General features: G+C 40.0%; 1 protein-coding gene across 7 annotated transcripts; it reads right to left on the minus strand.

The window, feature by feature from the left end:
• Nucleotides 1-960: 960 nt before the first annotated feature.
• On the minus strand, nucleotides 961-14821 carry TMEM183A (transmembrane protein 183A). 7 transcript variants are annotated; one of them, XM_067729401.1, is made up of 8 exons: nucleotides 14607-14821; nucleotides 14323-14412; nucleotides 13340-13507; nucleotides 8323-8479; nucleotides 7260-7440; nucleotides 4735-4827; nucleotides 3006-3161; nucleotides 961-1657 (listed from the first exon to the last, which is right to left on the minus strand). In XM_067729401.1, exons 1-8 carry the CDS (start codon nucleotides 14713-14715, stop codon nucleotides 1472-1474), a joined length of 1140 nt encoding a protein of 379 aa, XP_067585502.1. In that variant the 5' UTR covers nucleotides 14716-14821; the 3' UTR covers nucleotides 961-1471. The 7 variants fall into 7 exon arrangements, with proteins under 7 accessions (XP_067585502.1, XP_067585501.1, XP_067585504.1 ...); XM_067729400.1 differs by having other exon boundaries at nucleotides 8323-8482; XM_067729403.1 differs by having other exon boundaries at nucleotides 4767-4847; nucleotides 14607-14820.
• Nucleotides 14822-26867: the final 12046 nt, after the last annotated feature.

Below are 26867 nucleotides of genomic sequence, written 5' to 3' on the forward strand. Positions count from 1 at the left end.
TTCTTTAAATAGCAGGGGGTAGGGAATGGTAAGGAAAAAACAACACACTAATTTAGCAGTCAAGCTCATGATAATAACTACCCCCATGAGATTTTCATGTTTAAAGAATATGGTCGTAATGCCACCTCTAGCTAATATCCAGCTCCCTAGCTAATTTGGGTGGGGGGCAGGTAGGAGGAGACAAGCAGCAAACTTATCTTGTTAGCAGAAACAAAACAAAAACATGATCCTCTTCTCAGAGTACACAAGCTATACCAAGTCCTCTCACCAAGAGGACATGAGCATTTCTGCAGGGATAAAAGGCCAAGCTCTCATAGGCAGCACAGGGCAGAGCAGAGCAAAGGAGTCACTAAATTCTTATAGTGCAGGAGTCTGGTTTCAATATGAGAATGCAATTTTTTAATGAACCTTCATAATAAATGCCCTTCTAACAATTCAATGAAAATATCACTATACTTCCTGCAATAACTGTCTTGATTTGTTTTACATTTTACTTGGAAACACATATTTAAAAGATTCTTTCATCAATCTTATATAACTTTTAGGCTGATTAGGGATAAGGTATACCACAATCAACTTTTTACTCACCCTTTTACTCTTTCTATCTATGTACACTCTGCCTACTCCCCTGTGCCACCATCTACCACAAGAATAATGAGACTGACCTTTTTAACTGTGGCACAGCAAAAGGACCTGGGTCAGAATTCTGGCTCTGCCACTTATTGGATAGTATGGCCTTGTTTAAGTCACTGATTCAGCTTTTTCAGCCAGAGAATGGGAATAGTATCACCTACCTTGCAGGATTGTGAGAACTAGAGATACGAAAAGTTCCTAGTGTAGCACAAAATCATTATCATTACTATCAGCTTCATGCAAAAAAAAAATACCTAAAATCCAAAACTGGCAAAAAAATATTTATGTGACAAATATTTTTAAAGAAAGATACACAAGTCAATCTCATAAGTTTATGAAAACCCTGTCACCTGCTTTATTTCTAGAGAGGGGTAAAGGGAGAAGAGGAAATATTCACTTGAATTTGAGGGGCAGCTAAATTGGAAGCAACAGTAGCAACAATTTTAAGCCTCTAAGGTTACTCTGATCCATAAGGGAATGCTGAAATTTCCATGTTTGGAGATTTAAGAGTTTAATTTTCCCCTAAAGCGAGATCATCCACTCTGGCTGGGATAAAAGAATAAAGAACAAACTCAGTAGCACCAAATGGGGTTTAACACAGAAAATAGGGCCAGGTTTCACCTTTCAAATGCAAAATTTTACATTAAAATATGTTTATAAATCATAATGTTTTTACTCCTGATTCAATCCTTCTCCTTCCCCTAGAAGGAGCCCCAGAAACCTGAAGAGCATGTGCATTACTGACCAGATATACAATCAGCTGCCCCTTCCAAAATGGAATCTGATTACAAATGGACTGGCCTAGCTCAGGGCTGCCCTCAGTGATGGGAAGCAGTATCTATGCTCTCAGGGAGAATGGATACTGAGGATGCCACCAGTCAAAAAGTCGAATGCTGTGCACTGGGTCCAGGATGACTTGCACACCCTGTTCACTGCGCAGTTTCCGACCTCCATGGACAGGAGAATCTTGGAACACCAGTCTCACTCGATGATGCCGCATGTCCGTGCTCACATTGATAGTAAACTGGGAGGGAAAAATAAATTCAGTACTCAAATTAAACAACCTTATTTTCCTATGACTCACTCTAAAATGAGACAATCTAGAAAACTGACATGAACTAGGCCACAAAATAATCTCTAAGTTATACCAACAGCACTATACTATCTTTTTTTGCAAAGATATTAAAAATTAAGGGTGATTTTTATAAGTTTTTCTTAGCTTCATATATTTAAACTGTGCTAAAGAAAGCCTCTCCAATGGCTGAACAAATTAGGACACATGCACATAGACTACCTTAATGACAATTTAAAAAAATTGGATTAGAGCTATAAGAGATGACTTGAAGGGATTCTGATGAGATATTATTGAGCAAGTTAAGCAAGATGCATGAAACTGATCTGATCACATTGTTTTGGAAAATAAACCACAAAATCTCTAAATGTTTACGTATACGTAAATCTGTATAGAATTCTAAGAGTAGAAAGTATATGGAGTATAATAAGTATATAAATAAGTCATTAATGTGGCTTAATGAGAGATGCCTACAATAAAAACAGATATATGACATAATCTCAATTATACAAAATTATTTAAGAGAGTGGGTGTATACATGTATTGAATATATATTAACAGATACATTAAAGAACAGTTCCCCAAAAGTTAACTGCAGTTATAGGATAGCGGAAGTCTAAGTCACCTTCACTGTTCTCAATGTGTTTATGTATTATTTAAATTCTTCACATGAAGTATGAATTATTTATTTTACCATTAAAAAAAGAATAAAGCTATTTTCAATGTGGAGGGGGAAACATCTCTGAACATAAGCTTAAAATACAGAGAAGATAAATTACATGAACTCTCCAGTTGCCAATCCAGTTAAAAATGTTAAAAACATGGAAAATACACCAGAAGCATATTTGTTGTTTACTAATCTAATTCTTAGCTAAAATCTAATTCTTAGCTAAACCTTGAATAGTCAGAGCATCACACAAAAGACAGAGCTGGTAACCCTACATTTTAATATTCCATATATGATACCACATGCATGCCTCAGGTCCTGACATACAGTGTTCATGTATAAGCTTCATCATTAACCTTAACAGGATAATGTTTCTCAAACATTAATGAACACTACACAGGAGATGCAAAAACATTCTGTTCACTATAGAGAAGGAAACAGAAGTAAAATATTCTCAGACATAATTAACTTCACAAATATGTCTATTCCTAGTATACAAGTCTGCTTTCAGATTTTGTTTAAAATTATTCTTGAAAGATTTCTTCCTCAATGGTTAAATTTACAAATTTCTTTCAAACCCTAAGTATAGTGAGTCTATGAAAGAGCTGAGGATGACATCCTGTCTCCACTTACCAGGGTAAATATCATTCCCATGACAATTGGAATAAAGATGAAATTGAGGGTGGTGACCTGCAGTAGGCAGCAGTCCTGGTCTGGGTTGGTATGAACATCTTCGTACTGAATGGGAGGCTGCAATCCTCCCATACACTTGCTCTTTAATCTAGGGGACTGAAGAGAATTAAGAATTACTCTAATGGGTTAGAGGAAATGTTTATGGCTCTAAGACTCCACCAATGAAAATGGTATGGCTTAACTAAAGCTGCTGAGATCCATTTTTCTGTTATCTCTTCTCTCTTTAATATACATATCAGTTTCTATACAGATCAAGGAAAATCTGACCTTTGAAAGACATGGAAACACATTTGGATGAGAAATGTGACAGTGGGTGCTTCATTTAGATGGTGTTTCCTACCATCTGGCAAGACATGGAAACTTATAGCTCTATCAGAGGCCCTCCAATGTTTGAGAGATCACAAATTCCTTGTGACTTGTCAGACTCCAAAGAACATCTGCTGCACAAAAAGGGATGGAAGCAGAAGTGGTCATCGAATTCCAGGCATCATAAAACAAGAGTCACAACTCTCAGAGCTAGAGGAAATCTTAGCATTCACTTTCCTGCAGCAGCTCTGGTCTTAGCTTGTATACACTGTAAAGATTGCCCCTCAGTTCCCTCCCAAAAAGGTGCTATGGTGGACTTTCTACCAACATCTAATGGATATCATAGATTGTGGACATCTTATTAAAAGCAAATGATCAGAGCCAAAATTCATCCCTAGAACCGTGTTTTTGAAAAATCAATGTAAAAATATGATTTACTTTAAATACAAACTTATCTGGAACACACTTGTCATCAAGTGAGGGATAACTGTAATTCTATTTGTAATGTGTCACCTCAGTGAGATACTAAGTATGGGAGACAGATGGAGGAAATGAGGCTGCTGAGGACAAGAAGTAAAGACATGCAGAACAGATCCTCACTGTAGCCAAGATCTCAGGTACAGTCCAAGAAAAAGGCAGAGATAAAGGTGCAATAGTATCTACTCTTCTTATAAATAGACTCTTGGCAGTCCCTCTCCCCATGGCTTGCCCAAACTGCCTCAGATATAAAGCCATATGAAGTATTGTTGTTTACAAATACATTTGCTTTGAAAAACAAAAAAATTCTTAGTCAAATAACCTCAGTACATTGTTATAACAAGTTTTTCCCTTTCCCCACTTTTAAAGTCTTCAAATATATAGAAAAGTTAACAAAACCATGCAATAAACTCCTGTATACCCTTTACCACTGGATATTTTGCCACGTTTGTTTTCTCTCTCCCTCACCTCTCATTTTATATATATTCACATATTAAGAAAAAAAACACATGAACTCTTGGGGTAGGGGAGGCAAAGCCATTTGAAAGTAACACTGGCATTCCACCCTTATTCAACATGAATAAAGATACATATATAACCTCAGTAACATTATCACACCTAAGAAAATTAACAATAATTTCATATAATCTAATATCCAGGGCATACTCAAATTTCTTTAATTGTACCAAAAATGTCTTTTATTGCTCTTTGTTCATTAATCCAGGATCCACTCAAGGTTTACTCTTTGCATTAAGCTATTAAATCTTTGTGCCTCTTTCATAGAAAACAGTTTTCTTTTATTTTTATGACATTATATGTTTTAATGTGTATTATCTGATTTTAATGAGGCAATTTTATGTCTAGTAAAATTAGAGTAATATATTACCTGAAAAGCAAAGAGATGATAAAAGCACACACCTGCTTTTTGAACTTGAAGTTGAATTCCCACATTGGCTCCTGTCTGTTCCCAACAATCTTTCTGCACCAGAAAAGTAAGCACTGTAAGAAAATAAAAATAACCTTTCTGTTTGCTAGCTCTAAAGCCAGCCACGGTCTCAATGCTGAGATTTTTACTTTGGCACGGATAGAAACCCCCACCTCCCCCACACCACCACTACAATTTGACACTGGTGCAACATGAAAAGAGACAATCCCAAGGCTATTCAGTAAAGAGAAGAGGTACCAATATAAGTCAACCTCAGATGCTATTGAGGTCAACCCCTATTGTTCTCATCTTTAAAGACAGAAACATGGTCTCTAGAGACTGGGGCATTATCTGATTCAGCAGGCCACTCCTCTATATTAAAATATAAGGGCAGCCAGTAGCCACCAGACAAGATGATAACAAAGCCATAAGGCAGGCAGAGACAGCCAGCCCTGTACGTAATAGGAGCAAACCACTCAGGACCTTCTGGGAGCAGACAGCCGGTATGGAAACTACAGAGGTGAGCTGAATTCAGTCTAGAGTAAGCCCCTCAAGGAAAGTCAGGCTACAGCTAGGGTTAACACAAGAAGTTAAGTACCTCCCAGGGGATAAGGGGTGGGTCGTCCGCCGTGCCAGCTGTCCTGCCCTTCAGACATGCCCTGTAGGTCCTGCTGTTCCATCAAAAATAATGGGCTTGGCTTTAAGGGGCAAACACTTCTGCTGCCAACACAACGGCTCCAGTGTCCCACACAAGCTATGCTACTGAAAAGAGAGAGAGGGAGAATCAAATACGAAAAGGTGGAGTCCAGGAACATGGGACAACTTCCCTTAGGCATGCTGGCAACTTCCTGAATGCCATGCGATGTGGTTATACTAGCAAGGCCATGCATGGGACACCTGCCACTGCAGGTCCCACATCCTCTTCAGAAGATCTCTAACAACAGGTACAAAAGCAGCAGACAGGTGGCCTAGCCTTCCTGTCTGGATTAAGACCTTAGTTATCACCACCTTGACTTTTAGCCACTTAAAAGTCACTTTTTTAGTCCACTTAAAAAACTTAATATACAATCATAAGAATATGAAGACATGGGTATTTTAGATTTAGGCAGTAGCACTTGCATTGTGCACTGGAGCCGCGAGGATGTGTCAAGCATGAGGAGTTTGCCCAATGCTGCTCTGCTCCCAACAATTGATTCACCCCTAGCATGGTTAGCTTTGGGATGATCCCCACCTCACCTGACAAGATCAAATGTTTTTTGGGGGAGAAAAACTATAAATGTGAAATGATACACTGTCCACTCATATTACAAGGAGAAGGAATGAAATTCTACTCACCCAGCATTCTAATCCTGCCCTAAATCCATCAGCTAGTGTGACATTAAATTGGCTCAGCCAATGGCCCTGACCACCTCAGTTTGCAACCCTGGGGGGAACCATGATGATCTTGAATCAACAGTACCCTTTTAATCAATATGTATCAGGTAGAATGTTATCACACTAGAGCTGAACTAGGGGAAAAGAATCATTATGTAACATCCAAAGCATAAAAACAAAACAGAAGAGAATAGGAAGTGCTATAGAACACCAGACTTTGGGTAGGAACAGAGTAATAAAAATTATTAACAAACGCAAAAGATACAAAATTTAGACAATAGTATTAGTTGAATGAGAAAAAGGCCGAGACATCAACTTGCCTAAATAATCATATATGCTATACTAGTCTAGCTTGGCAAAGATGTGTTCACTAGATATTTCATTATGGCAGAAAAAAGGAGAGAATGGACCAAAGGCTTATAGACCTACTTACAAATCAGAAGAATGCCAGAACCTTGAATACAATGTACAAATATAAACTACTGGGGAAATTCCAAGATATAAGGAATGGCCTAGAACACAGTAAGAATTTTAGAGGGCTAAAGTCTATGAGTGGAAGTACCTTATAGTCTCTGAAACAACCCACCCCTGAGCCTGGCAATAGTGGGCACTTTGCAAATGCTGAAGAAGTCCACACCAGAATCTTTTAAGGTTAACAAGAAAGTGGAAATCCAGATGTCAAGGTCACATTAGAAAAAGAAAATTAGTAAGTCGTTTTATATCTTTGTATCATGATTTAAAGCACCTTTTAAGAATTATAGTTTACATCTACCATTTGAGTTGTGTTCTTCCTAGCCCAAACCATCAAACCATCTAAACCATCTAAAGTGGCCCAGTGTATAAGGCATGAAAATAAATTAAAATAAAGAGAATAAGGAATATGCTAAAAGCACAAGAAAGCTTTAAGGTAAAGATAACATGAGCCAACCCAGCACAGCAGGAATGTCTTGGAGAAGAGATACCCATGAGCCCTGAAAGTTTACATTAGTCCCTTAGCAGCCTGGTACTTATGGCCCTAGACCACCCCATCAAGGAAGCTGGAAACAAGCCATGATAACAGGCCCATTATACAAGAGTCCATTTGTTAAACCCCAACACTAATTGTCACTTACTTTGGAATTCTTTAATGTGCTAGGAGTGCTTTCTGGAATGGCTGGATTCTTGGAGATTCGAGCAGCAAATGGCTCATACATATGGTACAGAGATCGGATCACACATGCCCGGAGACAGCGCAGCTTCTCCATTGACTCTGGTCGCAGGCGCAAAGGCAGAGAGGCATCCAGCGTGTAGTGCCTAAAACATGACACATTACTCCTACCAATAAGTGACCTCTCTCTTCTGCTCTAGGCCAGTCTCCTAGGACTCCTGGGCTCAGTACAAATTTTACTATACTATTCCACTGGCCAGTAGTTAGTTTGTCCCTAGTGCTCTCACATACACACACACAAATCACTATCTCCTTCACTTCTTAGCTACTTTTGCGTCTCTTCTATGCAAAACCCAATATACCTTGTAATCCTGCACTCCTCTATTCATTTAAAAATTTTAAATCCTCACTATTTCACTTTAAAAAAGGGGCAAGTCTCTGACTTTATACCAGTACAATATACTTCAGCTGCTCAAAAAGAACCTGCACTGGGGAAGATCCACCAAGTTCTCTTGTCACATGTCTCAGAAAGTTCTCTACTCCTTGATACCTCACCATCCCCTTCCACCACATTCTTACTGACGATTTACAATCTTCACTACACTTCTAACCCTGCATCAAAAGTCAGCCCTCTTACTAATCACATCATTCACTCCCTCTTCACCACTACAACTATACACAGAGCAGCATAACTACAAAGACTATATGATACTTCAAGATGACTAGCAAATCTAAGAAACAACAAATCCAGTTGCAAAGATAAACAGATGGGCATCTATAACTTTTGAAAATTCTAGCTAAGATAAACCGCTGAAGAAAAGTGGGTAACCATAGGGAAGACAATTACCAGATGAATTAATAATATCAATTTTAAATTAAAGAGGAGCTCAAGGAATTCAATGCTAGGTTCATGCCCAGGCATGCAGTAGAGAAAGTGAAAAGAGGTCACCATCCAGAGAGTAGCTCCAAATCAAAAACAACAAGAAATAAGCTACACAGATAACACAGTGAGCTCTCTGTGGTCGCACCTTCGGTACAACCTGGTCCAAAAGGCAGCAGTGCAAGTGACAGTCCAGGCATTCTTACAAATCAGGGAAAAATTCACAATGTCCTCAGGACGGATATAGGAGGCCAGTAAGAGCCAAATATCCATGGGATACTCTTCTCCTCCAGCCCCATCCAGATCTTCTGAAACAGAAAAAAGAACTATAACTTTTGATCTTCTATTATATGCACATATAAAGATCCCCAATCATTTCAATTCTCCCAGGGCTTGCACAGTTAAGAAAATGGTTTAAATAGGTCCAAGGAAGCCTCTCAAACTCACCATTTCCTGCTTACTCTAGCTGCTGAAAACTTTTGTTTCCTGTTGCCCAAGTGAATAGGTCTTGTTCTTAAGGCCTTTATTTAACCACTATTCACATACTATTTTGAAGTTTTCAAAGTACCTTTGCATACATTATATCATTCAACTATAATAATTTTTCAGTGGAAATAAGGAAAATATTATTGTGTCCATTTTACTATAAGAAAACAGAACGTTGCACGTATTCAAGGTAAACAGAACCCAGTTTTCTCCAAAGTCCAGCTTTTCACTATAAATTCTGCCCTTGATTTCCCTTGCAGTCCCCATCCACCAAACATTTTCTTCAATTCAGTCACTTAAAAAATAAAACTGATTTTAAGATGGTATGAGGAAACCTCAAAGTACAAACTAAATAAAAAAAAACAAGTAAGTTACAGTGTATTTTCATTACTCAGTAATTGCCTTAGATATGTGTCTTCTGGTTTCTTCTTGTTTCATTGTCAGCTTGATCTACAATTCTGGCCACAAGCATCCAGTGTTCAAGGATACCCTGTGATGATGTATCCCCACCTCTTCCTCCTTCAGACCTCATTAGGGTTAATTCTCTTGACCCTGAGGTCCACTATACATGTCAGGTTCAAATAAAAATTCACACTCCACAGAGATACCAGAATCTGGGCTAACCATAATCTTTAATTGAGACTTAGTTATATAGCTATCCAAAACACAGCTTTTTTCTTTCTGTTTCCTGAGCAAAAAGCCCCTACAACTACCTCCCTGAAGATGCCTCTGCTTTTCTAGCTGCTTCCTGCAGCCCTATGACTCAATCAGGTTCTTGCATTAGGTTCTTCATAACAGAGACCAATGCTTCTAAAACAACATCGTCTTTTTTGGTTCTTATGCTTCTTGATATCTCCAGTAACCATTTAAGGCTCAGCCTACCACATTTGGGGCCCCCTTCTCCCACATTAAATCTCTCTCTAAAAGAGAAGGCAAACAACTATCAGAATTTCCTCCACTGAGACCCATGAGGACTTTCACAAAGCAGAGTACTATTAAAAATTTTCTGTTTTTAGGGACAAAACTCAGTAATTATAAAAACTGCCAATGTTTTACACACAATTATTAAGAAATTTCAAAACGTAGGAAATGGAATCAGTAAAGGAAAGCTTCATGGAGATAAGTTATGAAGGACAAAAAATTTGATATTCATAGGTTAAGGGGAAAAGTATTCCAAGTGAAATAAACAGTTAACATGAAGCCTGGATATTTAAAAAAACAAAACACATGTGAGGGCAATAAAGAGACAAGTCTAACAAGATTTTGATGATATTAAGAAATTACTGTTGGGCTTCCTTGGTGGCACAGTGGTTAAGAATCCACCTGCCAATACAGGCCACACGGGTTTGAGCCCTGGTCCGGGAAGATCCCACATGCCACAGAGCAACTAAGCACGTGTGCCACAACTACTGAGCCTGTGCTCTACAGCCTACAAGCCACAGCTACCGAACCCGCGTGCCACAACTACTGAAGCTGGCACGCCTAGAGCCCATGCTCCTCAACAAGAGAAGCCACCACAGTGAGAAGCCTGCGCACCTCAATGAAGTATAGCCCCCACTTGCTGCAACTAGAGAAAGCCCACGCGCAGCAACGAAGACCCAACACAGCCAAAAATAAATAAATAAATTTTAAAAATAATAATAAAGTAGCTTTAAAAAAAAAAGGAAATTACTAACTTTTTTAGATGTGATAATTTTTTTAAGAGCATTTGTCTTTTGGTGATAACTACCAGAATATTTACAGACATAAAAATGGAATATCTGGAAATTGTTTCAAAATAATCAAGTGTGTATGTGGTGTGTGTGTGTGTGTGTGTGTGTGTGTGTGTGTGTGTGTGTGTGTGTGTATGTTGAGGTGGGGGTGAGGGGGTAGTGGCTGAAACAAAAGTGACCATGAGTTGATAACTGAAGCTATGTAATAGCCACATTGGATTCATTACACTATTCTCTCTTCTTTTGTATATGTTTCATTTTTAAAAAGCTAAAAGAAAAAAGAGGGGGAAAAAAAAGACCAGTTTGATGAGAATGAAGGACCCTAATGGGGGTAAAGTGCAGCAAGGAAGTAAAAGATGAATTATAGCTAAGAGTTTGTAAACCACAAATCATGTATCTGATAAGTGACTGGTCTCCTGAATACATAAGAATTCTTACAACTCAGTAATATAAAGATAACCTAATGTAAAAATGAGTGAAGAATTTGAATAGACATTTCTCCAAAGAAGATACACGAAAGGCCAATAAGCACATAAAAGATGCTCAACATCATTAGCATGCAAATCAAAACCATGAGATACCACTTCACATCAACTAGAATGCCTATAGTTTAAAAAGTTAGACAATAACAAGTGTTGAGGAGGATGTGGAGAAACTGTAACTCTCATTCACTGCTGGTGGGAATATAAAATGGAAACTTCATAAAAAACTTGGCAGTTTCACAAAAAGTTAAACATAGTTACCATGTGATCCAGCAATTTCACTCCTACCTGACAAAAATGAAAATATATGTTCACACAAAAACTTGTCCATGAGTGTTCATAGTAGCATTATTTATGACAGTCAAAGAAAAAGCAATAAAAAGGAATAAAGTACTGATATATGCTACAATATGGATGAACCTTGAAAGCATTATGTTAAGTCAAAGAAGCCAGATGCAAAAGACCACATATTATATGATTTTGTTTATATGAAATGTCCGGAATAGGCAAATCTATAAGGACAGAAAGTAGATTGGTGGTTGCCTGGGAGAAGGGATGGGTGGGAGAGAGTGTTGGGAGGGAATGAGGAATGATACTAATAGATTTGAGTTGATAGAAATGTTCTAAACTTAGATCATGTTGATGGCTACACAACTCTCTTGCACTGCTGGTGGGAATGTGAATTGGTACAGCCACTATGGAGAACAGTATGGAGATTCCTTAAAAAACTACAAATAGAACTACCATATGACCCAGCAATCCCACTACTGGGCATATACCCTGAGAAAACCATAATTCAAAAAGAGTCATGTACCAAAATGTTCATTGCAGCTCTATTTACAATAGCCAGGAGATGGAAGCAACCTAAGTGTCCATCATTGGATGAATGGATAAAGATGATGTGGCACATATATACAATGGAATATTACTCAGCCATAAAAAGTAACGAAATTGAGTTATTTGTAGTGAGGTGGATGGACCTAGAGTCTGTCATTCAGAGTGAAGTAAGTCAGAAAGAGAAAGACAAATACCGTATGCTAACATATATGGAATCTAAGGGGAAAAAAGATGTCATGAAGAACCTAGGGGTAAGACGGGAATAAAGACACAGACCTACTAGAGAATGGACTTGAGGATGTGGGGAGGGGGAAGGGTAAGCTGTGACAAAGTGAGAGAGTGGCATGGACATATATACACTAGCAAACGTAAAACAGATAGCTAGTGGGAAGCAGCCACATAGCACAGGGAGATCAGCTCGGGTGCTTTGTGACCACCTAGAGGGGTGGGATAGGGAGGGTGGGAGGGAGGGAGACGCAAGAGGGAAGAGATATGGGAACATATGTATATGTATAGCTGATTCACTTTGTTATAAAGCAGAAACTAACACACCATTGTAAAGCAATTATACTCCAATAAAGATGTTAAAAAAAAAAAAACTCTGAGAACATACTAAAACTACTGCATTGTACACTTTAAAGAGATGAATTTTATCTCAATAAAGATGTTTTTAAAGTCTGTAAGCTCTTCTGTGGAATGTGCTCAAAACCAAAAAGGAAAATCAAGAGAAATATCTAATACAATGATGATGATGGGTAGGGATTTAAAGCAAGAAATTAAGGAACAAAGAAGTGTGAGGAATGTCTATTAACATTCTTGGTTCCGGAAAAGAGTGGTATCACTGACAATAATTGGTATAACTTCAAAGCAAAGTCAGCTCATTAATTTATTGATTATTTCAATATATTTTAACATATGCAAAAGTCTGTCATCTGATTCTCAAGTATAGGTGAAAGTTCTCAGAGATCTGAGACCAAAAATACACATATCATTTATTACATTAGTTTCCTCCTAACTCTAGCTGATCATCAGAACCACTTTAGCTTTAAGAATTCTGGGCTCTACCCCAAGAGTCTGATTCCTTAAGTCTGGAGCAAACCAGTGAATGATGCATTGGCACATTGTATACCATTAGTTTACCTTTCTTTGTTTCATTTGTGTAAGTTTTATTGCCACTAATACATAAACATCACACATTTCTCTATTTCCTACAGTACCTACTAGACACAAAGCAGGCATTAACAATTGCAGAGCACTTAAAAGTCCACGATAATAATCTAACTTTCGCTGAAGTGAAATTGGTTATATACAATCCACATATTTGGGAGAGAGAACATTTTTGTCACAACTCTGCTTCCTTACACATTCAGAAATCCAGAAATGCAAAGGCTTTTTGTTTTCCTGTTGCTACATGGATTTTACCTGATAATGATATGTTCTCAATGAATGGCTACTACTGTTACCAATCTCCTTTCCTCTCAACTTTAGATATAAGTAGAAAGCCCTGGTATATTGAAGTCCTGTCCCACTAGAAAGATCCAAACTCTGGTTCTCCACTGGTATCACCTCTTGTGCTACTGACAAAGTGACAGCTTCAAGTTATCACCACAGATAGGACTAATAATCCAAAAGAGAGCGAGCCCTGTACCTTTGTGCCTCTTGCTTTTCTTTTTTCTGGAGGCAGTTCTCTCATGGATGCTTTCCTCCTGGGCATCAATCTCATCACTGCTGTCAATGATGTCACAGGGCTCACCAGCCCCAGAGAAAGCTTCTACTGCAGGAACCTGGGAGGCTTCCAAGCCACAAAGAGATTTTACTAGAAGAAAATAAGAAGAGAATGAGATGGCAGAGTACCATGGCTTAGGCAGGATATCAGCATCCATAAGGAAAAGAAAAAAGAAAAAAAAAGCAAAAGCTGTGTGAGAGTCTGCTAAAGGAAGCTGAGAATCTTAAAAAAAAAAAAAATAGCATTTTAAACACAAAAAATTGGAAAGTAATGAGCAAACTGACTCCAAAGTTGCAGAAACTGCTTCAGACCTGAAGAAAAAGGGAGTGAATTATTCTCCACTATAAACCCTTCAGGGTAAAAGCAAAAGGTGAATGCTATTTTCATTTGCATAAATTCTGAGGAGCAGTGTTTGAGAGGAATTAAACCCAATTTAACCTTATTCCTGGGCTGGAGACAGTACATATCATGAAAACACAAGCTTCACGGACCCCTGAGTAAGAAGCTTGAAAGTAAGAGAAGCATGAGAAAAGGAAAAGAATACTTCAAGGTTATTACACAAAGAAGCAAACAGCAGAGTTAAGTGGAGAATATATGTGAACAACAGGAATAAGATTAATAACCAGGAAGAAAGCTGTGGAAACCAAAGAAGAGTACACAAAGGTTTTTTTTTGTTTGTTTTTTTATGGGAAGACAGAAATAAAATATTTCTGCTACAGAAACTGCTACTGCTCTTGACTAATGCTTCCCCTCCCCTGAATATATGAGTAACCATCGAGGAGAGCAAACATGTTTACAGGAAGATGCCTAAAGGATTGCAAGAAAAACACTGAGGCAGAATCCCAGGAAAATAAAGCACCTAGTTCTCTCTTCACTGAGTCTGAAAAGACTCGTCGGAAGCCTACCTTCCTGCTGAACAGCATTGGCGACGGCTTTCTTGACCCTTCCAGACCTCACGACGGCCGGATCCGAGTTGGCATAATCCGCCACAGTCACTGAAACACAGCACCAAACCTCAAAGGAGGAGGCCTTCTCTCCTCAGCTTCCTCCCCACCAAGATTTCCTGCTCACTCCAAGTCCCCAGTCCAGCCGCCCTCCCGTCGCAGGCAGGCGAGCACTCGCCTCGGTGCTGTCCAGCCCCCTCCCTGCTTCCAGCCCCAAGCCTTTCAACGCCCCCGCCCTCGCCCACCTCGCCCAGAGCAGGCGTCTTGGGCCCGGAACTTGAGTCGCTTTCCTCTCTTGGGCATGGTGACTGTGCCGGGGCGAGGCCGGGTTAGCGGGCCAGGACCCCGGGCCATGTTTCAGGCCAGAGAGCGGGAAGCAGGAGCCAAAGGCCAGCTCTTCCCGGCTCCGCGGCCATCCCGCTCCAGGACCGCAGCTCTCGCGAGGCTTAGAACAGAGCTCCGCGTCGCAGTGGCGGCCAACCCCCCTCTTCAGAAACCAATCACCACCTGGTCTAAGGCAGTACGTCATCACCCAGCGCCTAAGGATCAACCTGCATCTGGTTCCCTAAGGGTAGCTTAGCTGCCCGTTCTGGGCAGTGTGGGTTTTTTATCATACGTCTTGTAAGGTGATTTGGTGTCTCAGACCCGAAACCCACAATCCCGTTGATTAGAGCTGAGTTTACATTATGGTCTCCCCGATTTTTCTGCTACTGCCTCTGTCCACACTCCAGGTTCTCTTCAGTATCCCAAAAGCACATCTATTGTCATCTTCGTGCTCCATCTCTCAGGCCACGTAGACATAGTCCAACATGGGTCTAAAAGAGTCTTAACTCTAATTTCTTATACAAAAGCTGTAAATTTCTGAATTCTCAAAGTTGGGGGAGGGGTTCTTAAAAGTTTATTAATTTACCACCATACTCCAAACTTAATACTAGAAGGATCAATGAGGAAAGAATGGTGTCTTTCCTTTGTATTGAGAAAAAACCGAGCGAAGGTTACAGAACTGTGAGGGAGCAGGATCCTGGTCTAATATCACCAGTACGAATAAGTTATTGTGTGTCCTAAGTTAGGTTCTTTGTCCTTCTAAGTTCTTTGCAGCTCCCAAAATGTGCTAATCCCTGGCTTGAGAAGCATGGTACTTAGGGACCAGGAATCCAAACTGTTGGACCCACCAGACAGTGCCACCCTAACATATTTAGAAGCAGACTTCTGTTTTTAATTACTCAATACATAGACATTCATTAGGCGCAAACCACTGGCCTTTTACTAACATCGTGTAACAGACTATCGCTAGAGATGGTGCTAATAGGGTTGAATCAATTAGGAATTGTAATTGAAACTGAGTAATTGGTTATAGTCGTGAACTATTCAAATTTATCTAAAGTTATAACATGAACAAGGGTCTAATAGACTGAACTAAAAGAAAATTGTTTCAAATAATTTTTCCATGATTGATGTTTGTAGTCAAAACACAGCTGGTAAAGCACCAAGCCTTCTCATTTCACAACATTAATAAAAAGTTCATAACGCCCACATGCAAGTATATTTCTGCTAATGTGATACCCTGTTGAAAACACCGAGACATTGAGACTCTGGAGGAAATCAAATGTGCAAAAGAAATAAAGCCTATTTTTATGCCATCACTATTGGAGACTTAAAGGTTTTAACTGAAACATTCATTTTCAACCGTATAATTACTATTTTAATTCATTGGAATGAAAGAAGTGCTAACCCCAAAACTGTTTATCTTTCAAATTTCAAGAATATGAAGATCTAAAGCAAAGCTCCTCTTAAGTCCTTTGGCCACATTAATGGAACCGAACACATGTAAATCTTTTATTTCACCTTTTACTAAAAAGCAGCAATTTTTAATTAATGACACTGCTAAATTCCAAACTCAAAGATACACATTCTTTCTAGAGAGACAAGTTGTAAAAGTTACTAAAAGAGCTGTTATGTTTTTTCAAGTTCCAGAAAGAATTTTATTGAAAAATTTTTTTTAAATTTCTTTCAGCTTATAGACTTGATTTGGGAATGAATTGACATCTATATACTCTTGAGTCTTTCCGCTCAGGAACTTGGTATGCATCTCCATTTAATAACATCCTCTTTTATGTCCCTTAATTTTTTTTTACACAAACTTATTGTTCATTCTTGTCAATGTTTTAGTTATCTTTTTATTGAAGTATAGTTGATTTACAATATTATATTAGTTTCAGATGTACAACATAGTAATTCAATATCTTTATATATTATACTCCATTTACAAAGTAATGGCTATATTTCCCTGTACTGTACAATATATCCTTGTTGCTTGCTTATTTTATACATAGTAGTTTGTGTCTCTTAATCTCATACCCCTATCTTGCCCCTCCTTCTTCCCTCTCCCCATTGGTAGCCACTAGTTTGTTCTCTGTATCTGTGAGTCTGTTTCTGTTTTGTTATTACATTCGTTTTATTTTTTAGATTCCATATATAAGTGATAACATACAGTATTAGTCTTTATCTGACTTATTTCACTAGGCATAATCTCTAGGTCCATCCACATTACCGCAAATGGCAGAATTTCTTTTTTTTTTTATGGTCAAGCACTATTCCATTGTGTGTGTGTGTGTGTACACATCTTCTTTATCCATACATCTTTTGATGGACATTTGGGTAGCTTCCATATCTTGGCTATTGTAAATAATGCTGCTGTGATAATTAGCGTGCATGTATCTTTTCAAATTAGTGTTTTCGTTTTCTTCAGATATCCAGCAGTGGAATTGCTGGATTATATGGTAGTTTGATTTTTAGGTTTCTGAGAAACCTCCCTACTGTTTTCCAGAGTGGCTGCACCAACTTAAAATCCCACCACTAGCGTACTAGCGTTCCCTTTTCCCCACATCCTTGCCAGCGTTTGTTATTTATGGTCTTTTTGATGATAGCCATTTTGACAGGTGTGAGGTGATATCTCATGGTTTTGATTGATATTTCTCTGATAATTAGCACTGTTGAGCATTTTTTCATGTGCCTGTTGGTCATCTGTATATCTTCTTTGGAAAAATGTCTGTTCCGGTCTTCTGCTCATTTTTTCATTGGGTTCTTTGCTTTTTTGATATTGAGTTGTATGAGCTGTTTATATTTTTTGGATATTAATCTTTTATCAATCATATCATTTGAATATATTTTCTCCCATTCAGTAGGTTGTCTTTTTGTTTAGTCAACAATTTCCTACGGTGTGCAAAAGGTTTTAAGTTTAATTAGGTCCCATTTGTTTATTTTGCTTTTATTTCTTTTGCCTTAGGAGACAGATCCAAAAAATATTGCTACAATTTATGTCAAAGGGTGTTCTGCCTATGTCCTCTTGTACGAGTTTTATGGTTTCTAGTCTTACATTTAGGTCTTTAATCCATTCTGAGTTTATTTTTGTATATGGTGTGAGGAAATGTTCTAATCTCATTGTTTTACATGTAGCTGTCCAGTTTCTTCAGCACTATTTACTGAGGAGACTGTCTTTTTTCCATTGTATATTCCTGCCTCCTTTGTTGTAGATTGATTGACCATAAGTGTGTGGGTTTATTTCTGGAATCTCTTTTCTATTCCACTGATATATGTGTCTGTTTTTGTGCCAGTACTGTGCTGTTTTTATTACTGTAACTTTGTAGTATGAACTGAGTCAGGGAGTGTGATACCCCCAGCTTTGTTCTTGTTTTCTTCAAGATTGCTTTGGCAATTCGGTATCTTTTGTGGTTCCATATAAATTTTAGGATTATTTGTTCTAGTTCTGTGAAAAATGTCATGGGTATTTTGATAGGGATTGCATTAAATCTCTAGATTGCTTTGGGTTGTATGGACATTTTAACAACATTATTTCTTCCAATCCAAGAACACAGGATATCTTTCCATTTCTTTCTATAATTTTCAAATTCCTTCATCAATAATTTATAGTTTTCAGAGTATAGGTATTTCATTCCTTGGTTAAGTTTATTCCAAGGTATTTATTCTTTTTGATGTGATTGTGAATGGAATTATTTTCTTAATTTCTCTTTCTGAGAAATTATTAGTATACAGAAACGCAACAGATTTCTGTCTATTAATCTTGTATCCTGCAACTTTACTGAATTTGTTTGTTAGTTCTAGTGCGTTTTTGGTAGAGACTTTAGGGTTTTCTATATATGGTATCATTTCATCTGCAGATAGTGACAGTTTTAAGAATTCCTTTCCAATCTGGATGCCTTTTATTTCTTTTTCTTGTCTGATTGCCATGGCTAGGACTTCCAATACTATGTTAAGTAGAAGTGGCAGGAGTGGGCATCCTTTTCTTATTCCTGATTTTAGAGGGAAAGCTTTTGGCTTTTCACCATTGAGTATGATGTTAGCTGTGGGTTTGTCATAAATAGCTTTTATCATGTTGAGATATGTTCCCTGTATACCAACTTCGATGAGAGTTTTTACAATGAATGGATGTTAAATTTTGTCAGATGCTTTTTCTGTACCTGTTGAGATGATCATGTGACTTTTATCCTTCATTTTGTTAATATGGTAAATCACATTGATTTGTGATTATTGAATCATTTTATGTTTTTAAAATTTATTTTATTTACTTATTTTGGCTGTGTTGGGTCTTGGTTTCTGTGCGCAGGCTTTTTCTAGTTGCAGCGAGCAGGGGCTACTCTTCGTTGCAGTGCACGGGCCACTCCGGTGGCTTCTCTTGTTGTGGAACACAGGCTCTAGGCACATGGGCTTCAGTAGTTGTGGCACGTGGGCTCAGTAGTTGTGCCTCTCAGGCTCTAGAGCACAGTCTCAGTAGTTGTGGCACACGGGCTTAGTTGCTCCGCAGCATGTGGGATCTTCCCAGACCAGGGCTCGAACCCGTGTCCCCTGCATTAGCAGGCAGATTCTTAACCACTGCGCCACCAGGGAAGCCTGCGATTATTGAATCATTCCTGGTTCCCTGGAATAAATACCACTTGATCGTTGGTGCATGACACTTTTTATAGATTATTGAGTTTGATTTGCTGATAATTGTAGAGATTTTTTTGCATCAGAGATATTGGCCTGTAATTTTCTTTTATTTTGTAGTGTCTTTATCTAGTTTTGGTATCAGGGTAATGGTGGCCTTATAGAATGAATTTGGAAGTGTTCTATCTTCTTCATTTTTGGAATAGTCTAAAAATTATAGGTATTAGTTCTTCTTTATATGTTTGGTAGAGTTTATCTGTAAAGCTGTTGGATCCTGGACTTTTGTTTGCTAGGTTTTGTTGTTTTGTTTTGTTTTTGTTTGTTTGTTTTTACTGATTCAATTTTACTCCTAGTGATTAGTCTCGTCAGATTGTCTATTTCTTCCTGATTCAGTCTTGAAAGGTTGTATGTTTCTAGAAATTTGTCCATTTTTTTCTAGATTGTCCAATTTGTTGGCATATAACTGTTCATAGTATTCTCATGATGTTTTGTATCTGTGTGGTATTGGTTGTTATTTCTCATCTTGTTTGTTTAGGTCCTCTCTCTTTCCTTTTTGGTGAGCCTGGCTAAGGTTTATTAATTTCGTTTGCCTTTTCAATGATCCAGCTCTTGGTTTCTTTGATATTTTCTGGGTTTTTTAGTCTCTTTTATCTGCTGTTTTATCTGCTGATATTTATTGTTACCTCCCTCCTGCTGACTTTGGGCTTTGTTTGTTTTTCTTTATCTAATTCCTTTATATGGAAGTTGAGGTTGTTTATTTGAAATTTTTCTTATTTCTTGTGATAGGCCCATATTTTTATAAACTTCCCTCTTAAAACTGCTTTTGCTGCATTCCATAGATTTTGGAATGTTGTTTCCATTTTCATTTGTCTTGAGGTATTTTCTGATTTCCCTTTTGATTTCTTCATTGATCCATTGGTTTTTTAGTAGCATGTTGTTTAATCTCCACATGTTTGTTCTTTTCCCATTTTTCTTCCTGTAATTGATTTCTATTTTCATACCATTGTGGTTGGAAAAAATACTTGATATAATTTTTATCTTCTTAAACTTGCTGGGACTTATTCTGTGGCCTAGCATGTGCTGTATCCTGGAGAATGTTTTTTCTTTTTGCTGTTCTAATTGGGTGATTTCCATTATTCTATCTTCTAGATCACTTGCACATTATTTTGTATTACCAAGACTGCTGTTCATTTCTTCTAATGTGTTTTCATTTCAGTTATTGTATTCATCTGTTCTGACTGGTTTTTTTTTTTATATTTTATAGTTCCTAAGTAAAATTCTCACTATGTCCATCTATTCTTTTTCCCAATTCCATTAGCATTCTTATCACTAATGCTTTGAATTGTTTATCTGGTAAATTGGTTATTTCTGTCCATTGGTTTTTTTCCAGGGTTTTTCTCTGGCTCTTCAAATGAGTCAAATTCCTCTGTCTTCTCATTTTGCTTATATTTCTCTGTCTCTATGAAATTAGGTGAAACAGTTACCTATAGCAGTCTTGAAGGAGTGTCCTTATGTAGGAGCTTCCCTATAGTCTGTGTGTGTCCAGTGGCTTTGGTGGGAGAGTTGTATTTGACATGAACACAAGTCCTGTCTTTCCTCAGGATGTGCTGGCAGCTATCACCTTGGTAAGAAGTGGGGCTGAAAATAGAAGGGCTAGAGCCAGAGGTGGCTGTGAGGCGGGACTTCCTCTCTGCTTAGTGGCTGTCACTGCCCTACTGGGGGTGGGGTCAGGTCCCAAGCTACTGGAGCAGAATCCCTGAGGGTCAGTTCCAAGCTGAGTCAGTTCCCTTTAAGTGCGTGCTCTTCCCCCTCCCAGCACTGAAACCCTCGCCCCAGAGGAGAGCAGTACCGGAGCATGAGGGGTTGTTGTGGGTATCTGGTGAGGGTCAAGCATGGTGTGTTGCTGTCTGGCTGCTATCAGAAATCCAGACTGCCTCTGATAGGCTGCCTTTTGCAATCATCTGTAATGGCTGCCCCCTCCCTGCTCAGATGCTGCTTATGGTTTGAACTACTTCGGCATCTCACAGCCAAGCCTTTTCCTTAGTCATGGCAGCCCTTGCTCCAGTGTGGAGCTGCAACGCCAGGTAAGTGGTGCGGGAGGGTTCAATCAGCTCAGGCTGGGGCAGGTACCAGGGTGGTCACAAGACACCAGTCAGTCACTCAAGCAGTTTCAGTCTGCCCTCTCTGCCCTGCTTTGGAAGCAAGTGTTTATGCACTCCTCTGCAGCAGAGTCCAGGCTTCCCACAGCCCTCCTGTTAGTCTCACTGGTCCTCCAGTCAGCCAAGGGGCTCATCATCCTTTTGTTGGATTTGAGTGTTGGGGCACCCAGTGTGTGGCTCAAAACACTCACTCTTTAGGGAGGGTCTCCACCTGTGTAGTCTCTCTTTTACTCTGAGTCCTCTCCCAGGGGCACGGATCCTGACCTGATTGCTTTTCTTCCCTTGCTACCCAATTCTGTGTGATCTTTCTTAAAGCCTTGGTTGTGCAGGAGTCCTGCTAGTCTCCAGTTAGTTTTCAGTGAGAGTTGTTCCACATATAGATACATTGTTGATGTGTTCACAGGTGCAGATGAGTTCAAGTGCCATCTTGATTCAAGTCCAAGGAGCCGTTTTTATTTCTTTATTTAATGAAATTATTTCTTTTTATTTAATTTGCAATACCTATCATTTCTTCTTCTTCTTCTTCTTCTTTTTTTTTTGCCGTATGCGGGCATCTCACTGTCGTGGCCTCTCCCATCGCAGAGCACAGGCTCCGGACGCGCAGGCCCAGCGGCCATGGCTCACGGTCCTAGCCACTCCACGGCATGTGGGATCCTCCCGGACCGGGGCACAAACCCACGTCCCCTGCATCGGCAGGCGGACTCTCAACCACTGCGCCACCAGGAAAGCCCTCTTCTTTTTTTAATCAGATCATATATACATATATTTATTAAAGTATAACTGATGTATAATATTATATAAGTCTACAGGTGTACAATATAGTGATTCACAATTTTTAAAAAATAAATTTATTTATTTTTGGCTGTGTTGGGTCTTCGTTTCTGCGTAGGGGCTTTCTGTAGTTGCAGCCAGCGGAGGCTACTCTTCACTGTAGTGCACGGGCTTCTCATTGCGGTTGCTTCTGTTGTTGCAGAGCACGCGCTCTAGGCATGCAGGCTTCAGTAGTTGTGGTGCGTAGGCTCTAGAGTGCAGGCTCAGTAGTTGTGGCGCACAGGCTTAGTTGCTCCATGGCATGTGTCGCCTGCATTGGCAGGCAGATTCTCAACCACTGCGCCATCCAGGAAGCCCATGATTCACAATTTTTAAAGGTTATACTCCGTTTATACTTATAAAATATTGGCTATATTCCCTGCATTGTACAATATATCCTTGTAATTTATTTTATATCTAATAGTTTGTACTGCTTAATCCTCTACCCTTATATTGTCCCTCCCCCTTCTCTCCCCCCACTGGTAACCACTAGTTTGTTCTCTATATCTGTGAGTCTGCTTCTTTTTCCTTATATTCATTAGTTTCTTGTATTTTTTAGATTCCACATATAAGTGATATCATACAGTATTTGTCTTTCTGTGTCTGACTTACTTCTCTTAGCATAATATCCTCTAAGTCCATCCATGTAGCTACAAATGGCAAAATTTCATTTCTTTTTATGGCTGAGTAATATTCCATTGTGTGTGTGTGTGTGTGTGTGTGTGTGTGTGTGTATACATACACACATACCACATCTTCTTATCCATTCATCTATTGATGGACATTTAGGTTGCTTCCGTATTTTGGCTATCACAAATGATGCTGCTATGAACATTGGTGTGCATATATCTTTTTGAATTAGTGTTTTCATTTTTTTTTTCTTCGATATATACCCAGGAGTTGAATTGCTGGATCATGTGGTAGTTCTATTTTTAGTTTTTTGAGAAACTGCCATACTGTTTTCCACAGTGGCTGCACAAATTTACATTCCCACCAACAGTGGAACCCAGTGTTCGAGGGTTCCTTTTTCTCCACATCCTTGCCAACATGTGTTATTTGTGTTCTTTTTGGTGATAGCCATTCTAACAGGTGTGAGTTGATATCTCATTGTGGTTTTGATTTGCATCATTTCCCTGATGATTAGCGTTGTTGAGCATCTTTTTTTTTTTTAACATCTTTATTGGGGTATAATTGCTTTACAATGGTGTGTTAGTTTCTGCCTTATAACAAAGTGAATCAGTTATACATATACATATGTTCCCATATCTCTTCCCTCTTGCGTCTCCCTCCCTCCCACCCTCCCTATCCCACCCCTCCAGGTGGTCACAAAGCACCGAGCTGATATCCCTGTGCCATGCAGCTGCTTCCCACTAGCTATCTACCTTACGTTTGTTAGTGTGTACATGTCCATGACTCTCTCTCGCCCTGTCACAGCTCTCCCTTCCCCCTCCCCATATCCTCAAGTCCGTTCTCCAGTAGGTCTGTGTCTTTATTCCTGTCTTACCCCTAAAAACTATCTTTTAAAAGAATTATTATATCATAACTCCACTTTGACTGGAGGGCCAGCAAATCCAAATTATCACTGAAGCAAGAGGCTCTGAGGGGGCCAGAGAGCTAGAGCCATCAGGTTTAACCCCAGAGCCAGCATCCTGTAAGGCATGGAGTAGCCGGGGCAGGATGAGGCTGAAGTGTCACATGCTGCTCCGTAGTTTAGAGGGTGGATTGGCTGCTCCTTGGAGGGGCTGCCCCTTCTCCCGGAGCAGCCACCACAGTGCTAGTACATAAGCACTCAACAGTGGTCGCTGATGGTCTGGGACAAATAAGTGCCCCACACCTTTCAGTCTCCAGGAGTCAGCTGGGGTGCCTGCCCCTGGCCCTTCTGCTGTCAGTATCCCAGTCCTTACCCCTTGTATGGGGAAATGTGTGCTGTGCACGCCTGTCAATTCAATCCGTCCCATCAATATTGAGTCCTGACTGTGCAAAGCCCTCTGGGAAGAGCTGTAGGAGAAACACAGGGAAATCAGACATTCCTGCCCCTTGAGGAACTCACGATTTAATAAAAAGCAACATGCAAAGGCTTGAAGGATGTGACATGCAAGATGTAGAGTACAAGCAAAGTGTTTGGAGAGTGGGGAGGGATCAGGGAAGGTTTCACAGTGAAGTGGAATTTGAGCTGAGACTTGAAGGATGAAGCAGAAGGCATGTTCAAAGCACAGATCCCAGGACCCCTCTCTCTACCTTGCTAACCTCTACGACATTTGCCCATAGCTGTATGCACATGCAAACCCAGCAGTCACCTTGCAAACAGGTGCTATACATAGCCTCTCCTGTCACAGGTGGGCCCTATTGCTCCCAAATTCCTTTTCTCTCCAGGAGTCTGACATTTCAGTAGTGCTTCCTTTCTTTTACTTCAGGATTTGATTCCCTGGGGCTTGTCATCCAGGAGGATGGTGAACACTGGGCAGTTATCAGGCATTTGCCCCACAGCATCAAAGAATACATTGGATTCCCTCCCGGAGCAGGTTTCATTAGGATGGGAGAAAAGCATGGGAGTATCAGTGGGCATCTGGCCCCAGGGCGGCATGGGTTGGTGGGGGGAGAGGGCACCTGGTGGGGAAAAGGGGGCAAAGAAAGGGGTAGCTGGGAGCTCTGACAATGAACTTCCCCTACGTCACAGCTCTGCCTGGCCAGGCTATGCAGTCTATGCCTACTTAAGCTCCTTCACTCTCTAGACCTCCTCCCTCCTTTTCCCTTCCTCCTCTTTTCTTTCTCCAAGTACATTTTCTCCTACCCTCTTTCCAAAGGATGTCCCATCATGTCCCAGCACACAGCCTGGGTCCAGACTGGGGAGAGAGGCATGGGCTGGCTGTCCTAAAGATGCTGTGTTTCTGTCCTGGATCTGCCCCAGCTAAGATGCTTGTTAGTGGCCAGAAAGACGTGTGACTTCGACTGTCTAAACTCTGGTTTCCCTCCTTATAGAATGGGTGGATCTCTGCCTCCACCTTCCTTCCTCTCAACTGGCTATGGTGGGGAAGAGCACAGGACATGGGTTCTGATCTCAATTCTCTTCACTAGCTATGGCAGCCTAGAGAACTCAATCTCCCCAAACCTCTGTTTTCCATATGTAAAATACAGATAATAATGCTCGCCGCATGTTTTTTGAGGATCAAATAAGACAGCATGTGCTAAAATGCTTACTTAGTGCCTGGCACAAAGCAGGAGTTCAGTGAGTTAAGTGAAGGGGTTAGTTGAAAGAATTAAAAGTGGCAGTGGATTTTGCATATCTCACATATCGTACTGACTCTAGCACAGTAGTGTGGTGTGGTGAAAGTCAGCAAGGGTTCCTCTAACTTCTGATTCTCCCCGTCCCCCCGGGGCTGAGAGGTCTAGGACAAGTCACTTCCCTGGCCACGTTTTGGGGAGCATCCTGCAGGCGGCGCTCTCCCATCATTTCCGCCTCAACAGAGTTGGGGCTGCTGTAGGGAGCGAGGGGTGAGGGGAAGTGTGAAGGAAAAACAGCCCCACGCATCGCTCACATATTTACATCTGAACTGTCAAAATAGTTATTTTAAGTCGAGTTCCGTCTGCTGCGGGTTTAAAATCAAGCAGGGCGGGGGCGGGGGCGCCCTGCTGGGGAGCGGGGGCAGCGGGAGCGGAAGTTTTGTTCTCAGAAGTTTTGTCTGACGTGCTCAGCAGTGGTTGCTGCTTAATGGACAAAAGCTAGTACTACTGAAACCAAGTTTTCCCCAAAATCAATATTACTACAACTGTGAAGCCCTTGCCTTCCATCTATTCTCGCCATAATGAAATTCAGTTGCGGCATGATTTTTGAGCTGCCATTCTACAGAATGTGTTAGTGGGGTTAGTGTCAAAGCTCAAGGCTGTAACCTTTTGTTCCCTCCTAGAAGCAAAGGATATTTAAAAAGTAATTATTTATGGGTTCTTAAATGATGAATTAGGTCATTGGGGTTGGGTTTGCCACATTAAGACTGATGTTTACTTATATTGAGGAAACTGGATTGTAATCCTTAAGTCTGACTTTTTGTCATCCCATTTTCAATATTTCATTATTATACATAATAATGTTGTTTAGTTATCTAAACAACACATTGAAACTCAGCCTCTGCTAATGATCAATGTCATGCTAGATACCCTGGAAAATAAAAATGTGTGAAGGCTACTGTCTAGGTGGGGGAAGAAGACTAATCACATGGAAATGTTGACCAAAACAACCCCATCCTGAGTGTGTGATAAAAGAAGATTGGAACAATAGAAATTTAGAAAAGATTGCAGTGGGTTGAACTTTCATGGGGGCTTCATGGTGGAAGTGGCACTTGAACTGGGCTCTGAAGGATGGATATGCAGGTTCTGGTAGGAAAAAGAATCTGGGAAGGGCATTTACCAAAGGGTGAGAATAAGTGCTGGCGTGCTGTGCTGGGAATCCCTGAGAAGTCAAACTGGAGTGGCAATTGTGTGTGGGGGAGAGGTGGGACAGCGGGGAGATGGGTAGTTAGTTGTTCTTTCCTGTATCTCCTGTATTTCCTCCCATTCTAAAACATCTTTTGGGGGGGCTTTAAATTGCTTTAAAAAGGC

This window comes from Pseudorca crassidens, chromosome 2, assembly GCF_039906515.1.
Source record: "Pseudorca crassidens isolate mPseCra1 chromosome 2, mPseCra1.hap1, whole genome shotgun sequence".
NCBI lineage: Eukaryota > Metazoa > Chordata > Mammalia > Artiodactyla > Delphinidae > Pseudorca > Pseudorca crassidens.

Coding starts and splice junctions, on each gene's coding strand:
- TMEM183A (XM_067729400.1), bottom strand. CDS start 14,715: ATGGCCCGGGGTCCTGGCCCGCTAACCCGGCCTCGCCCCGGCACAGTC. Junction 14,413..14,606: donor AGACGCCTGCTCTGGGCGAG/GTGGGCGAGGGC, acceptor GCTGTGTTTCAG/TGACTGTGGCGGATTATGCC. Junction 13,508..14,322: donor CAATGCTGTTCAGCAGGAAG/GTAGGCTTCCGA, acceptor ATTTTCTTCTAG/TAAAATCTCTTTGTGGCTTG.